Raw genomic sequence first — 17,504 nt, 5'->3', positions numbered from 1 at the left:
GTAAGAAATCCTTAACAAGATGTTTATAAAAACATTTACACAATTAACATTGTGTTCAACTTGTATCCCCCCCCTGAAAGTAGTTAAAAACATTTAAACGTTTGATTATAGGGGTATGAACTCACCTTATGTTGGGATCCAAATGATGGTTCAAGTAAGGATGAGAAGTTCCACGAATGAAATCCCGAGACACAAACGAGACACTAAATGACATATAATGCCATATATGTATACAATTACTGTTTTAAACAACTAATATGCAAGGGAACCAACTTAGGGACTAGGAAACACTTGAAATGAACTGTTGAATCACATGTGATTGTATGAAAGAGGGTTCACTGTAGTGCCCCGATTCTCAGGTAATGTTAATATGAGTTTTTGGATTAGGCCCTGCTCGACGAGTTGGTTTACCTACTCGTCGAGTAGCAGTGAAAAGGATTGCGGGTTAAGTGACCTACTCGACGAGTCCATATTGGGACTCGGCGAGTAGGAGCTGGCAAGTGAAACCCTAATTCCTGGGGTTTGCACCCCTATTTAAAGGGACCTTAGCCTCCCTTGGGCCCCTTATAGTTCCAAAGAACCCTTGAGAGCCTTATTCGTGTGTGTTTTTGAAGCTTGAAAGAGAGTTCTTGGAGGGAGAAGACTTGGAGGAGAAAGAGATTGAAGCAATTGGAGTGTGGGAATCAACACTCATCTCAGATATCAACTTCAAAAGGTACCCAAACTGTCATTCTCATTATAGATCTCCTTTATTGGGTGAGTTTTAGGGTTTTCATGGAATATCAAGTTGGTATGATGAGCTATGGGCTAGATCTGAAGTTGTAACTTCAGATCTGGACTCTCTTTGGATTCTAGAAGCATAAAGTTGCAACTTTAGTCGTGATTGAGGTCCCCTTTGTGCATAAAGACCCATCAATAGCTTAGATTTGCCATTTTGAGCCTTTAAAGTCATGCATGCACGTAAATTTTGCAACTTTACGTGATAAGCATGCCCTAGAAGCTTGGATATGTGATTTGGTGTCGTTGCATGGCTCAAAATGGATATGTATGGAAAGATGACTGAATGGACTCGGCGAGTCACATGAAGATGGCCATTGAACTTGATGAGTTGGTTGAACAACTTGGCGAGTCCGATGAAGATTGACATGAGACTCGACGAGTTGTAGAACAACTCAGCGAGTCGGATGAGTTTTAACCAAGAATATGTTCGCGAGTACATCCGTCGAGTTGCATGGAGGGAACTCGACGGGTGGCCTTAAGGTCCGATCGGGATTCGAAGGAACTCGAAGAGTCACCTCGATGACTCGGCGTGTTGGTTTGTGCTTCAAGGGACTTGGCGAGTAGCTTGGTGTACTCGGCGAGTTGAGGTCAACATGGACTGTTGACCTTGACTGAGGACTTTGACCTTGATCAGGGGTTGACTATTGGGTTATGGAGTACCTTATAAGGTTAAAGACTTATGCGTATATTGAACAATGGTTATAGGTGGTGGGCCTATGTCGAGTGATCCGAGAGTCGGAGTTTACCTTCCGAGTCGACATCTGCAAGGTGAGTTATCCTCACTATATCGATAGGGTCTACGACACCAAGTCCGACCCTTTAGCTGTAATTGTTATGGAATGTTGCATGTGGTTATGATTTGTTAGTTTGGAATCGAGGTAGACATTTTATGATCCGTAGGGATTGGTGTGATAGTGACCTGCTAGGTCGGTACTCTAGTTACAGGAGAATTCTATGATTGTGATCAGTGAGATAGATATTGTAACACCGTAAATTTCAAAACAAAATTTTCAAATTTTATAAAACATGATTCACTTAATATTCATAAAACAAACATATTTGAACATTCGATCCAAGTAATACAAAAAATTCCAAGATCTCAAAATCATAAATCCCATGCGTGTGTACTGATCAAGCTGACGCCTTCCCACGGTCGTCACTAGTACCTGAAACAAATAACACCAAACACTGTAAGCACAAAGCTTAGTGAGTTCCCCAAAATACCACATATAACACATATTAGCCACTCAAGGCTATAACTATGTGGGTCCGTGCACCCAAACTCTGTGAACCCTCAGGTTCTAACTCTGTAAACATGCACAGCATAAATCACAAAGAATAATGCAGTGCAACACATAACATATAAATATAGCATACAAGCATTGTATCACATAACTCTATTTACCTACTCAAGGTAAATTATAGTGAGAAGACTCACCTCACGTATCTCGGTAATTCGTAAATCCCTGAAATCACTAGTGCGTGATCTCCCGAGCTATAGTCCTCCTATAACACAATACATCTCTAATTAACACTTTCGCAACTAAGGTTGACTATCCCTTAACAAGTCAACATAGGTTAACACCGGTCAATGGTCAACGGTCAACTTTGACCGGACTCGGCGAGTGCACTATAGCGATTCGGCGAGTCTAAGCGCATACAAGGATTTCCCTGGGATCATCACTTGACACGTCAAGTATTCTCCTAACTTGACGAGTTCCACCTGGCATGAGTTGTGGGGCCTCCATGACTCAACTCGCCGAGTCTCAAGAACAACTCGGCGAGTCTTAGCTTGACTCAGTCCACCTGTCAACCCACTCTGACTCTCCCAGACTCACTGAGTCAATCCCTCAACTCGGCAAGACCACTCGCTGAGTGTTGCTGGGCAATCTTCATGCTACTCGCCGAGTCGGTTCTTCGGACTCGGCGAGTCAATGCCATGCAACGACTCAAACTCACTCCTAAGGTCAGATCTATTCCACTAACTCATAGATCCAATCCTTCCAAGCTTATTTATCACGTAAAGTCGTTATCTTGATGTACATACAACATCTATATGACCATATATGATGATTTAGCCACAAATACCACAACTCAAGGTCATAACCTCCATTGCTCTTCATAAAGCTTAATGAGTGAGGCTCTCTGGACCTCTATGGATCCAGATCCAAAGCCTCATCACTAGAAAGGGACTATTTGGGCATCAAATCAACCCAACAAAGGCCACAAGAAACCCTAATTCCAAATATACTTCATAAAACAGAAGATGAGCTAAAATAATACCTCAAGTTCGATGATCTAAGCTTCAAATCCATAGTATAGCAACCTCCTTTGCTTCCTCTTGGCTAGGACCTCCTTCTTCTTGCTAAACAACACCACAAAGGTCAAGAATGGTTTCCTTTCTCTCTCGAAATGTTCAAGCACTCTAGGGTTTCTCTCTATGGATTGGTGAGCACAAATGACGGCCATAAGGCCCTTTAAATAGGTCTCAAACCCTGGGAATTAGGGTTTCATTACACATTGTGGACTCGCCGAGTCCAGACGCGAACCCGCGTCCAAAATCGCGATCCTACTCGGCGAGTTCGAGCTCCAACTCGCCGAGTCCACTCACAATTCTAAAAAATGCACCAATAATAAATACCTGGAAATTCCGGGCTGTTACAGATATGTTTGATGTTTGTATATGCCAGTATATGATAGCTATGCGCACATGGTTATTTGCTTGTTGGTTAGGTTGAGGTGGTCCTGCTTTGTGCTGAAGGCCATCATACCCTATGAGCGGTCCGAGGAGACTGTAGGCCCATGTGGTGGACCAGTCATACCGAAGGCTCGGGATAGATCCAAACAGACTGTAGGCCCGGTAGGGCGGTCTAGTCAGGCTGATGGCCCAGTATGCATGTTGATTGATTGATTGATTAGTAATGTTAAGGTATTGACAGTGTGGTGCTGGTATTTTGGGGGTAGCTCACTAAGCCCTCGGGCTTACAGTTTTCAGTTTACTGTTTCAGGTACTTCAGGAGATCGTGGAAAGGCGAAGGCGTGACCGTACCGCTCATCATCCTTATGTTATGATCTTTGGGACACTCTGATGGAAAATGATTTGAAAACATTATGTAAACAATGCTATGTGGTTTTTATTTATGATTGAAAAAGTTTAAATTTGGTGTGAATTTTATGGATGTTACATTCACGGCCACACACTTGGTGTTTACGGCCAAGATAGATGAGTTTACGGCCAGTCAAGGAGTTTATGGCTATAAACTCATGAACATTATGCGAAAGAGAGTAGTTTAAGGTCCTATCTATCATCCATTAGGGGTTCAAGGCCTAATGCTTGGGTATGAGAAGGGTTTGCGGCCAAAATGTGTCCAAATCATGGGTTTACGGCCAAGGAAGATTCCATGGCCGTAAACTCATGATGTTTATGGTAAAGTGGTTGTTTTAATGATGAAATCAAGAGCTTCTAATAAAAATCAAGTATATGGAAAGGATACTTACGATTTGGAAGCTAAAAGAGGTGAATATGGCCCAAAGAACTAGTGTGTGTTCTTGGTGTTCTTGGTGATATAACAAAAAAAGGATGATTTCATGGATGAAATCATGGAGTGATACTAGATCAAAGAGTGAATCAACTAAACAAAGGAATAAATCACTTACATATTTGAAGATCAAAGTGAAAGGCTCGATGATACTTGAGAGAGAATGGAAGTTTCTTGAGTTGAAAGTGTAAGAATGAAAGAAAGTGAAGGAAATGAGACTTAAGGGGGGAGTTTACGGCCAACCTAGAGTTTACGACCGTAAACTCATGTGTTGTGGCCGTGAACTCCTTTTGGTGGTGTTTAAGGCTTGAATGTTGTACAATAACTCTAGCAGGTACTTCCTAACACTCATTCCTTGAATGTACTAGGCTTGGAACACTCAACAGACTCTAAATAGTGCTAAAGATAGCAGGAGCGATTCTGACTTAATGTTGATTGGCTTGAATTTACAAGGCAAAAAATTTCGGGTTGTCACAAAACATATGACACATACCATAAGTAAAGTCACGGAAGTGCCTTTCGAAAATCCACATACTCCAGCTTCATTAAAGACTTCTTGAGCTTGCAAAATACAAATAAGTTTACTGGAAACCCGAGAGGTAAATCAAATAGTTTTATATATGGGAACAAAAGTTCCAAACTAAGATATGGAGCACAAAACGTTAAGGCTTACCATGAAAAGTGGCCAAGAAGATCCATGGGCTCGCTGAAACAAAAATGGTTGTTCAAAGGTTAAACACACACATACATACAAAGAACTAATTAACAACCAGAAAGAAAGTATTTATGGAACTTTAAAAAGATAAAGACACACTTACACATGATTAGATGAATGGATTAGTGTGAGGGAGACCTCGATGGTGATGGCAGTGCGGGCTTCACGGGAGTCCTGAAAATCCAGTTAAATCGTAAATTAGAAAGAGATGAAATCGATAAAATCAATGATGGTGGTTTACATGGTGGTGTGTGGTGGTGAACGTTGCCGGATAGGAAAAGAGATGGAGGAGAGTGTTGGTGGTGGGTGTTGCCTTCTACAATGTAGATGATGGGGGTGGCAACATTCGAGCTAGATTTGTGGAGAGAAAATAAGAGATTCGATCTAGTGTTTGTGGAGAGAAGATAAGAGAAATTTGTGAGTTGGATTGAACCCTATAAGACTCAACGAAGGCAAATGGTCACTATATCCAGGATTTAGAATAGAGAACGCAAAGATATGGGAGAAATGCTGAGAAACATGAAGGAATTTGTCAAAATAATAGACGATAGATGTGAAATCTTACCATTATAAGCACCAAAAATTTCAAACTACTTAATATTTCTATATATATGTTGCAAGTAGAACCATATCAAGACCTACATGTAGTTGGTCTTCTTGATGGAAATTAGGGCTTTTTAAAGAAAGAGAGAGATTTCGACAATGAAAAGGGTAAACTGTAATGGTGCTCTGGTAGGGGTTACTCATGGCGGTGAAATAACACAATCTGATATGCTTGATCAGATCCCCCCTCTATCCCCACCAATATGAACCATAAGTCGTCGATAAAGGAGATAGTTTATAGGGATCCAACAGTGGGGAAGAGAAGGTGGTGTGTAACGCCCGTAGATCCGTGCTAGTCAATTTAGAAGCAGTAGGGGTCGAAAAATGACTTTTCGATAAAATATTATTTAGAATAAATAATCTTAACCAAGTTGTGGAATATGTCACAAGGTTTCCGTACATATAAAGAACGCCGAAATCCGAGTTATAACGAATAAGTTATAATCCGTCGAAGTTTCGCGACGGAACCGGCACGACACCGGGGAGCGTAAATAGTGAATCTACGATAGAGCGAGATTTAGCCTTAGCGATAAAAACAAAAGTCGTAGAATATGTTAAACTAAGAACATCGATAAAAAGAATGCCCAAATCTAACTTCGTATGAAGAAGTTATGATTTTTTGAAGTTTCGAGTTAGCAGTGCACAACCCGAAATTCGAATATTAGATCGAGCAGTTTTTAGCCAACACGACCTAAACGAGAATCAAAGTTCATTAAGAGTAGCGTAACGAGAAAAAGATGGGTGAAAACGGACGTCAGATGAAGAAGTTATGAGGATTTAACGGACCAATCCTGTCCCGGTCTGTTGAAAATATAAAATTTAAAATCGAGTCAAAATTAGCCGATGAAGTCTAAATGAAAGTTGTAGAGTATGTTCCCACCTTCGCGTGGATATAAAGAACGTCGAAAAAGGAGCTCGTATGCGAAAGTTATGGTTGTTAGAAGTCGAGAAGGAAAATTGCGAAACTGAGATAACGTGGCAACATCTGGACCCTCCATCGCTGATCAGACCTCGCTTCGGATCATGCCACGAAGCCTTCGCATTACGCCCTGCGTACGAGGTCCGGTACGCCCCGCGTACCTTCGGTCTTATCCGGGTCCTGTCCGAGTGCGAGCCAGCTGGAACACGCTTGTCCGCCTTATCCGACGCTACGCCCCGCGTAGGGCTTCTGAACGCCCAACGACGCGAGGCCTCTCGGCCTATAAAAGGGAACCGAGGGCAACCTCATTTCTTGCACCTTTCCACCTTCTTTCTCTCACTACTTTCTCTCTCTAGCTCCTCTAAATCCCCTAAGCCCTAGTTAAACCCCTTAGCTCCCGAGGGAAGCCCCGAGGCTCCCGGAGTCCCGAGAAAAAGTGTCTTTCGGTTTCGAAACGCTGCTCCAAATAAGTTCCGGTTTTCGATAAAATTCCCTGTAAGTGTGCTACACTTACACAATTTTTAATATAGCATTCAAATAATTATAGGAATGTTATTAGGTCCTTAAAATAATTATTTGGGCTATTATTATGAGTTATATTGAGTGTTATTAACGTTTATATAATAATAATAATAGTTAGACTAATTAATTGGTCGTGGTTATCGTTAGACTAAACCCTAGTGGTATTAATACTAGATTTTATCGAAGGAAAGTTGTTTTGAGAATATCGAAACGTTGTCCGAGTGCTGAGTCACCACCTTTCAAGTGAGTGCATAGTCCCTTTCATCTTACACATATATATGAAATATTTTATATAAACTACGTGTTATGTGTGCATATTATCTGAATACTTGCTGCCTATGCTGGATGAACGTTTTATACACGTTTTAAATGATTTAAACTGTATACGTATTTTATATATACGAATATGTTGGGTATGACATGGGTAGATGATTGACGAGAGATATAAGATGATGAGAGTATACATTGGAAGCTATAGACTTAGTGCCTGTTGGACAAACACCGGTAGCTATGGATTTAGTACCTGTTAGACGTTGGTAGCTATGGATTTAGTACCTGTTAGGAATTGGTAGCTATGGACTTATTACCTATTAGTTAGATGCTGGTAGCTATGGATTTAGTATCTGTTAGGAATTGGTAGCTACGGACTTAGTACCTATTAGATGAACATTGGTAGCTATGGATTTAGTACCCGATGAGTAGACTATAGCAGCTATGGAATTAGTGCTTTATGAACGAACATTGGCAGCTCTGGATTTAGTGCCAATCCTATAACCCTGGAAGTAAGGGACTTCGGAATAAATGAATGCAGGATAGATGACTCTTAGGATAAATCCTTAAGAGTAAAGAAGATAATGGGGATGGGTAATTGGGTTGATTGTTTGATTGTTTAAACATAATAATTATATTATAGTGGGTTGAAAACCCTATGTACTCACCAAGTTTCCCAACCTGACCCACTTAGTTTATTTATATCGCATATGTTGAAATGAAGTCACATTACACTGAGAGATTTAAAGAGATGTAGATCACCAGTGTAAATAAATGTAAGTTCTGTTTATGCTTATGTTTTTGTATTAACGATGACATCCCAAATGTTTTGAAATGAATAAAATACGTTTCTTCGAAAATGTTTTAATAACGTATTTATCATATTTTCTCTGGGAACAAATTCCACAACATTTTTATTAAAAGAAGAACTCTGATTTTTATAAAGCATAAATAAAATCGGTCTTTTCTGGCCGTGAAAATGGGGATGTCACATGGCGGTAGTGATTTTAAGAAGAGAAACAGAGGAGAGAGATCGATAGAGAACATCTAAAGCAGAATAACATCGTGTAGGCAGAACGATACTCTATTTGTTGGAATTGTTTCTGTTGGCGGTGGCAATGTTTGTTTATAAACATAAGAGAAACAAGAGAAAATGACTCAAATCCCTTATTTCAAGGAATAGATCGGGAATAAGTCTTCCATATTTAGTTTGATTCTCGTTAGTTAGGTGGAGATTTTTAAGGGATATAAGTGAGACTATGTATTATATCGTTTGACTAAATAAGATTCAATGCATAAATTCATTGTATATGTTGCATAAGGTCTTGTATCTCTTAAAATTCAACAAAACATGGTAAATGCTTATTAAGGTGTGTGTGTGTATATATATATATATATATATATATATATATATATATATATATATATATATATATATATATATATATATATAGAATCAAGATCAAATAAGAAGGAAATTTTTGGTAGGAAGGTAAGAAGTTTTTTTTCTACATATCTTTTTCACGAACAAACAAAATGAATCATTAGATGATTCATTTGTAAGATGATTCACAAGAAAAAATTCTCAAAAAAACATCTCGATGATTCATTTATATAATGATTTTGTTGTTATTCACTAAAATTATCATAAAAAGTGAATTTTTTCTTAATTTACTTAAAAATGAATCATAAAGATGTTTTTCTGAGAATTTTTTCTTGTGAATCATCTTACAAATGAATCATCTAGTGATTCATTTTTTTTGTTCGTCAAAAAAATATGTAGAAAAAAAACTTCTTACCTTCCTACCAAAAAAAATTTCTTACCGGATCTATATCATATATATATATATATATATATATATATATATATATATATATATATATATATATATATATATATATATATAGAGAGAGAGAGAGAGAGAGAGAGAGAGAGAAAAATTTTCAATAGAAAACCATTATTAATTAAGGAACCAATGAACCAATCCAAAGCGTTGAAATTTAAAGCGATCATGGACAACAAGAATGGTTGTAAACTTTTACAATGGACGCACATGCATTGGATTATAACAAAACTCACTTACTTTTTTTTGTTTAAAATTTTTTTTAGGCCATGTTTTTTATCGAAAAAAACCCGAATATACCGTTTTTCATGATTTTCTTCATCTTTCCATAGAGATCCATGATAATATATAAAAAACAAATTTTTTTTTTTCAAAAAAAAACTCACTTCATTTTCTTTCTTATAATTCAACTTCTAACATGATTTACTTCCAAAACTTTTATAAATTTCACATTTATCTTTCTTTTACATGATTTTCATTTTCAACTATAATATGCATAGCTTAGTAGGTGTTTAGCAAAAAGATATGATGTAAGAGAAAGATAATAGTGAAAATTTTGAAAATCTTAAAAATAAATCAAGTTAGAGATTGAAGTTTAAGAAAAATATAATAAATATATCAAACAAAACCACGTATTATGGTGGGTTTGGGTACCTAAGTTTATATACCCTTAAGGGTATATTCACTTTTCCATATATATATATATATATATATATATATATATATATATATATATATATATATATATATATATATATATATATATATATATATATATATATATATATATATATATATATATATATATATATATATATATATATAGAAAGAGAGAGAGAGAGAGATAAGTTCAAATGTTTTCACTATCTATTGTGTGCATTTATGATTGATTCTGGACCAATCATTTTAGTTATTTTAAGAAAGTAGTTAATACATATTAAATGCTGAATATGTAATAAATACCCATTATATCTTCAACATGTAATATGCATTAATTATTTTCTTAAAATAACTAAAATGATTGATCCAGAATCAATCATATATGCACACAATAGATATTGAAAACAAAATAACCTAACCCTATATATATATATATATATATATATATATATATATATATATATATATATATATATATATATATATATATATATCTTCTTTTATAATAAATGAAACCTAAAAATGACACGTGTCGGTTTTTTAGAATGTCTCTTTGACACGTAGCATTTTTCTATGATCCTTCTTAATAAATGAATGTTTTTTTTTTGCCACATGTCAATCTCTCATTAGTTTTGACATTTGTCATTTTGTTATTTTTGAAATAAATATTATCTACTTGTCAATTTTTGGTTTGTCTCAATTTTTAAAATTAAAGTTGTACAGTTATATTTGTAAAGTATTAATATGATATTAAATTGCAATAAATATGTTTTTTTTATTTTTTATTTTTTTATTTTTTTTAGTTATACATTAAAAGATATTTTTTGTTTACACTTTAATGTTTAGTGTTTTTTAAATCAACTCGTGTACACCTAGTATATATATATATATATATATATATATATATATATATATATATATATATATATATATATATATGGGGGGGGGGGGGGGTGAATAACATGAAGAAATAGAATTTTTTAAAAATTTGTTTGTTAGAAAGAATTGAATGGAATGAGCAAGTCATCGCATTGCCTGATCATGTTCGGTTGAATATTGATAAAAATTATTAAAAAAAAAAAAAAATTGTCATTAATATGAATTAAAACCGGTTATATTGGAATTTATAGAAAGGAATTAATAAAAAACACCTCTTGGCTAAGTAATGAAAATTAACAAAAAAAAATTCACACTCTTTCAAAAATTGTCCATTCCATTTTAATTGAATAAAACAATCTCATTCCGTAGGAGTGAACAATTCCATTCATTCCTTGTCTATCATACAACACCTTGGTTTTCAGAAATATTTCCCAAAAGAAGATGAACATATAGAGAAGAAATAATTCATTTATCTTAGTCACAATTTATCTTTTCATTTTCGACATAACATAGTGAATTGTGGCCTTTTAATGACATCAAGATGTTACATTAAAGAAGAAATTTAACATTATTATGGTTGTTAGGTTCTTTATACACATGAATAGAAACTTAGTCTATCCTCTTGAAATTTTAGGCAATTGCATTGCAATGATCTTTGGAATCTGATGGATTAATATGAGTTTAAAATACGAGAAAGGAATAAGACAACCAACCCCCAACACCCAACAAGAGGTTATAAACCGAAACCACCTTAAAATCGTAAGTGTAATACAATGAATCAAATAGCAACTCAAAGTTTTCTCTTGATACTTTTGGCAATGCCATGAATAAACGGCTTTTTAGTGGCTGAAATAAAAATTGCAAACCACAAGTTTTACCTAAGGTAAAGCCGTGGAAATAAGTGATAAATAGAAGAATGTTCAGAAGGTCTATGAATCATTCCAATAATTAAAATACAAAAGTTGTTGCCTCTATCTATTAAGTTCTTCAAACAATTTCATACATTGGTCCTAATCGAGGAAGCCGGTGTACAGGGCTCAAAAACTTTTCCGATAACATATTTGCACTATCATGGTTAAAGAAACAATAATGAGTTTAATTGCACATCCAAACACCCCTAAAAGATAAAAGAATGGACATTTTCTACTTAGAAAATAAAATGAATTGAGAAATAAGAGATACCCACCTAAATCTTGAATTAAATATAACAAATGACTAAGATGATACACACTTTGATTACTTGGCATTCGTATCTGTAATTTTCCATTTAGTACCTAAACTAATTTTAATCTTTATTACTTTATTCAATAGTTTTGACGGCAATCTCAGTAGCTATGAACAACAATCTTTAACATTTTCAGATGTTGGGTCCATCAATATATTTACACCACTATGTCTATGTGGACCCATGGTAAATATAATAGATTCAGATTTGCGGTTTCTTGAGGCATATCTTCAAAATCCGAGAGTCCTAACTTTGAGCAAACAGAGAATATGATTCTCCATGAACCAACTAATATGAGCATATCCATCAATCAGTGCATTCAACACTAAAAAATTTCTTTCAAACGTTTTCATCAAACAGGTTATAGGAATCCGACAAAGCTCCTATATATGTCCGAATCAGAAAGTGACTAACTTCCACATGTGCAATCTTTAATGCTTCCCTATTTCATAGCATTTAATCAATTATAAATGAATTTTTCTTAACAACGATGCATTCTTTAATCAATTATACATGAATTTTTCTTAACAACGATGCATTCATATTATTAATTGTCACATTTAAATGAATATAATGATAAATTGTAAATATTATTACACAAACTTCAAATCAAAGGTTTACCACTTTACTTTCTGCAACAAGATACTTGTTCTTGAAATTAAGAAGCCCTAACATTAGAAAAGATAAAAAAAAGGAGATGATGATGCAGGTTCACTTAAGAACCTTGAAAATTCTAATCAACCGTGATGCTTGAAATAAAAAGCAGTCTCACCTAATTTTCAATTTGAAGAACATAGACCAGATGCTATGAAACCCCATTGTCGCAACACCTGAAAACCCTCGATGTAATCCAATAAAGATTCTTCATCTTCGGGCCTGAACTGCTTCGCTTTCGAGTATCTGCATTATGCCCTGGAAAAACAAAGCACATTGTTGATGATGAGGTAGAGAGAAGGCGTATGGAAAACTGAAGAGTGATTGAACCAGATTGAAGTTTGAATGGAAAGAAGATGACATATATACCGTATTTCTGTCTTCAAGATGTGTATGAGAGGTTGTGACGATTCCGATGCATCGTTTTCCGGAAGCTGGCTAAAACCGTGTCGATTCACCATGATCCCTTAGACTTTAACACGACGACATTTGTCTTTCTCTATGATCTCTAAAAGCAAGTATAGGAAAATTAAAACCCAAATTTTCAGAAACACATACCATAGAAACCAAAGCGTCTCCCAAACAAGTTACCCGACGTCCTTGGAAAACGAGTAAATGCGATGTGGACGATACGAGAGAAAAAGCCTTTATATAGAAGGTGAGGAACGATGATAACAAGGATTGAATCGGCACAATGGTAAGTTGCGTCGTTCTGTTGTGAGGATGGAAGCAACGTGTCCGGGATTTGGAAATAGAAGCCTGAAAGAAAGCGTTTGAGGAAAGATGTACCTTTCTCTTTGAAACGTCTTGTCTTAAGCGACGATTGACTGTCTTCCACCGTTTGTCATATGCGCTTTCTTGAGGCATGCTTCACGCGTTGTACGCGCTTTCTAAAAAATAAAGTTTTTTTATAATATATATATATATATATATATATATATATATATATATATATATATATATATATATATATATATATATATATATATATATACACGATTTGGGAGTGTATCGTCGGAGAAAACAAAGAGGTTTCTGGTTTTTGTTTTTTTTAGATCCGTTATAGAAACCTGGTGACGAAATGCAATTATTTCTGTTTTACGGAAACGGTTTTCGTTTGCGGTTGAGATTTGAGATCCATTCAGTAGACCCAAAGCGAAAAATTTCCGTTTCCGGATGATTTTCGCTATGCATGATTTGGAGGAGGAGATCCGTTAAACAGATGCAAATCCGTTGAAATCCAACAGGTCAAGAACATTTTTTTTCTATATCTTTGTTGCTTGTTGTACAATATCCAGAAAATTGTGTTACAACTGTTTAAGGTTAAGGGCGAAGAAGACGCTGGATGATTTTTAAAAAAAATCTCGTTTTACAGCTCGATTTCGTTGTTTGTTACAGAAAATAATCGCCTTTTATTATTATTATTATTATCGATTTTCGTCTTGAAATCGTGTTTTTTAATTTTGAAAAGTTTGTTAGAGAGTTTTAACTTTAGTTTGGTTTGTTTGGTGAAGATCGTGAGTTATCGATTTCGATTTGTGTGTTCCAGATGGAGACAATTCCCCATCGTTGTTGCAAGTTATTTTTGAATTTTTGGAGTCTTGAGATTTTTTATCTTTCTCTCTTGATCTCCCTTTGATGATCCTCTGCTTAGTCACTGGTTTGCAGGCTAATAAATATTTTTTGATTTCGTTTAAAATAAATATTGATAATAATATATAAATGAATAAGTAAAATAATAAAATAAAATTCGCAAATAGCCTTAATACATCTATGGCAAAATGATTTAAGATATTATTGCTGCTGTGTTCCATATTTAGTTCCATTAGGTTAGGCGTAAGAAGTTAATTGATTTAACTTTTAATTATGGAGTGCAGATATGGATTTTTAAATTATTATTGGAATCACTAGCTAGAAAACTAAGATTGTATTGTATTTGTATGCTGGGTCTTGATGCAGAGAATGGAGTTTGATCAAGATAATATCAGACCAGTGGTAGAAGAAGAAGAAGAAGAAGAAGAAGAAGATAGATTGAGCAGGTTGCCAGATGAGGTTATTCGTAATATCCTGTCTTGTATTGACATGAAATTTGGTGTTCAGACATGTTTGTTGTCAACAAGATGGAAGCTTGTCTGGACATCAATTCCTTGTCTTAATTTCTCAAGTCGGAAATTTGGTTGTTTACAAAAGTTTTCCGAATTCGTGACTAATGTTTTGTCTAAACGCAACAATCAAATACAAGTGTCATCCATCAACCTGGTATTTTCCCATAGACAAGATTATTGTGAAGTTATAGTGAGAAAGATTGCAAATTATGCCTTCTCTCACAATATCCAACAACTAAATGTCGCTGATGATGATCCTAATAGGCTCCATGAATTCCCTGCTTGCCTTTTTAGCTCTCACTCTCTAAAACATTTTACACTTCGTAACTGTTGTATAAAATCACCACCCACAACGCCTTGGGATTTTCCAGCTTTAACAACTTTGCATCTCAGTTACATCGTATTAATGTCTAATAAAACCACTAAGGACTCTGTACATGATAACATTTTCACCAAGTGTGTCAACTTAAAAGACCTCACTCTGGAACATTTCCGTCTCATGGGCATGAAGGTATTTGACATGGTAGCCCCTCGACTTTCTAATCTCATTCTTATCGAGGGAAGAAATGTAAAAGTCGTCAATGTGATTGCACCACAACTTGAGAATCTCACGATAATTGACACCTCATTGGAGTACTTGAATGCTCCAGCAGGAGTTTCATCTTTGTGCTACAAGTGTTATTATGGTCCTCCCCTGCAATTGTCTAAAGATGGATTTCACTCCCTAAACCACGTCAATATCTGCTGTTTGGGTTGCTATCCAGTATTTGAAGATGCTCGCAAAATTATTAACATTCTTCAAGAGCTCCATAGTGTCAAATATCTAACACTTAATGTGCAAATTATTGAGGTATATATGCATGTTGATTTCATTTCAATATGTGCATATATATTTTTATGTATAATATATATGCACGCTTGCAGTGTATTTCCTCATTTCCGGATTATTTATCGCACCTTCCATCACCTTTTGGCAACTTAATTTGCTTGAGTATGGACTCTCGCATGAATGTGGATGCATACAAAGTAAGAATGTGTAGTGCAGCTAGAAACTTCTTGTTTGACAACTCCCCAAACGCGACGTTCACCATGGACTTACCCGAGGTACCACTTTTATAGTTGTAGATTATGACATCGAGTTTCTGTTTAATTAAAATTTTTAATTAGGGTTAGTTGATATTTTTAATTTTAAATCTAATAGGAAACGCCTGGGCTTGCTGTTACGCCGATTGACTGGTGGAGGTATGTACGTAAGTACACCTTCACGGTGTCAACAGCTGCCATTGTAGACGATAGTCATGTATTTAAGAAGACCAAGAAGGATAAGAAGAAAAAGGAGGAGGAGAAGAAGTTGTCACGTCTGGATGCCATCATGGTGATTCAGAGGGCTTTCCGAGCATATGTGATAAGGAGGTCCCAGGCTCTTTGCCTGCTACGTGACCAGGCTGTTGCAAAGGGAGAAGTGCTTAAGGATCTCTGGGCGTGTTGATCTAAAAGGAAAAAGCACGTCATGATTATAATTAATTAATTATTTATTTATTTAGGTTTAAGAAAATAACTGTTTGACCCAAGTTTGATATTTGTGCCTTCTCTGGTTCCATGCTATGTTAAGCTTGTAGTTGTATTCATAAGCTATGGCTACATCGAGTCTAATACTCGTTTACATTACCTTGTTCCCATACCCAACCTGTGAATCAGGCTGCTGGCCTGATCAAAAGAAATCAACCTGCAATAGTGAAATATATGACCTGGTCTAGGCCTTAAGCCCTATTGATTTTGACTTTTGTGATGCTGGAGGATAGGATTGTTGCGTAATGTTGCATTTGTGTTTTATTATGTATTAGCCTGTTGGAACTTTGTTCTACAAAAATACATGTGAGATTTGTCCCACTACAGGAAGAAGAGAAAACCTTCTTAAAATCTCACATATAGGAAGAAGAGAAGAGAAAACCTTTTATGCTTTATAAGACTTTTCCTACTCATTTAGGACTAGGTAATGTGTTTAGTATCTTGGGTTTAGGTTTGGGTTGTGGTGTTGCAATATTTATTATATATATTAATCTTTATTTATTAAAATTTGTTAAGTATATAGAATTAATTGTTTGACAGTTTATTTTTATTTATTAAATTTTGTTAGTTAGAGAATTAACTGCTTGACAATTTTTAGCAGTTATTTTTGGTTGATGTTTTACAACCACCATTGGAAGCCTATAAATATTTGGATTCTAACCCGACATAATCCGGAGGCTAATGAAACAAACACATTCTCTTAAAAATTGTTCTTGATATAACATGGGAGCATGGTGATCTTCGACATATTCAAGATTTGTTTTTTAATTGATTGTTGTATCCTCAAGACAGACCAATACCGGACACTGTAATTCGCAGGATTCAATCTACATATTTTCGTGGTTGTAAATCTGTTTTATACATCAACATTCAAGTATGTATTATGAATTGTGAATCTTTAATATATATATATATATATATATATATATATATATATATATATATATATATTCGATTGATTTATATTTCTGTTTGTTAAATTTCGTATTTGATTACTTTTGACATAACATAGCCCATGTGAACGATTGGATTTCATGGAAAACTATTCAATCAAACTGAAGGGTACTCTATCCTATTCTAACACTACCCTATGTGAAATTATTCAACTGTCAATTTATAATTCATTTAAATGATTTCCATCAAATAGCAAATATTAAAAGTCTTGACCCAGAAAATTATCATCAAACTTCTATCTCATATTGTTTCTTTGACAACATTAG

General features: G+C 35.2%; 1 protein-coding gene and 1 long non-coding RNA gene across 2 annotated transcripts; one reads left to right on the top strand and one right to left on the bottom strand.

The window, feature by feature from the left end:
- Nucleotides 1-12,474: 12,474 nt before the first annotated feature.
- Nucleotides 12,475-13,472, bottom strand: LOC145034975 (uncharacterized). Its single transcript, XR_013678278.1, has 2 exons — nt 12,980-13,472; nt 12,475-12,868 (listed from the first exon to the last, which is right to left on the bottom strand). It is a non-coding gene; the product is annotated as an uncharacterized LOC145034975 (long non-coding RNA).
- A 133-nt stretch (nt 13,473-13,605) lies between these two features.
- Nucleotides 13,606-16,495, top strand: LOC145034974 (F-box/LRR-repeat protein At3g26922-like). The gene is made up of 4 exons (XM_078983553.1): nt 13,606-13,857; nt 14,570-15,565; nt 15,640-15,819; nt 15,917-16,495. The coding sequence occupies exons 2-4, from the start codon at nt 14,573-14,575 to the stop codon at nt 16,202-16,204; spliced, it is 1,461 nt and encodes a 486-aa protein (XP_078839679.1). The 5' UTR covers nt 13,606-13,857; nt 14,570-14,572; the 3' UTR covers nt 16,205-16,495.
- The last annotated feature ends 1,009 nt before the right edge of the window (nt 16,496-17,504 follow it).

Source organism: Lactuca saligna, chromosome 3 (genome assembly GCF_052625555.1).
Source record: "Lactuca saligna cultivar CGN05327 chromosome 3, ASM5262555v1, whole genome shotgun sequence".
Classification (NCBI taxonomy): domain Eukaryota; kingdom Viridiplantae; phylum Streptophyta; class Magnoliopsida; order Asterales; family Asteraceae; genus Lactuca; species Lactuca saligna.
The sequence above is the reverse complement of the archived record's forward strand: the minus strand, read 5'-3'. Positions and strand labels throughout refer to the sequence as shown.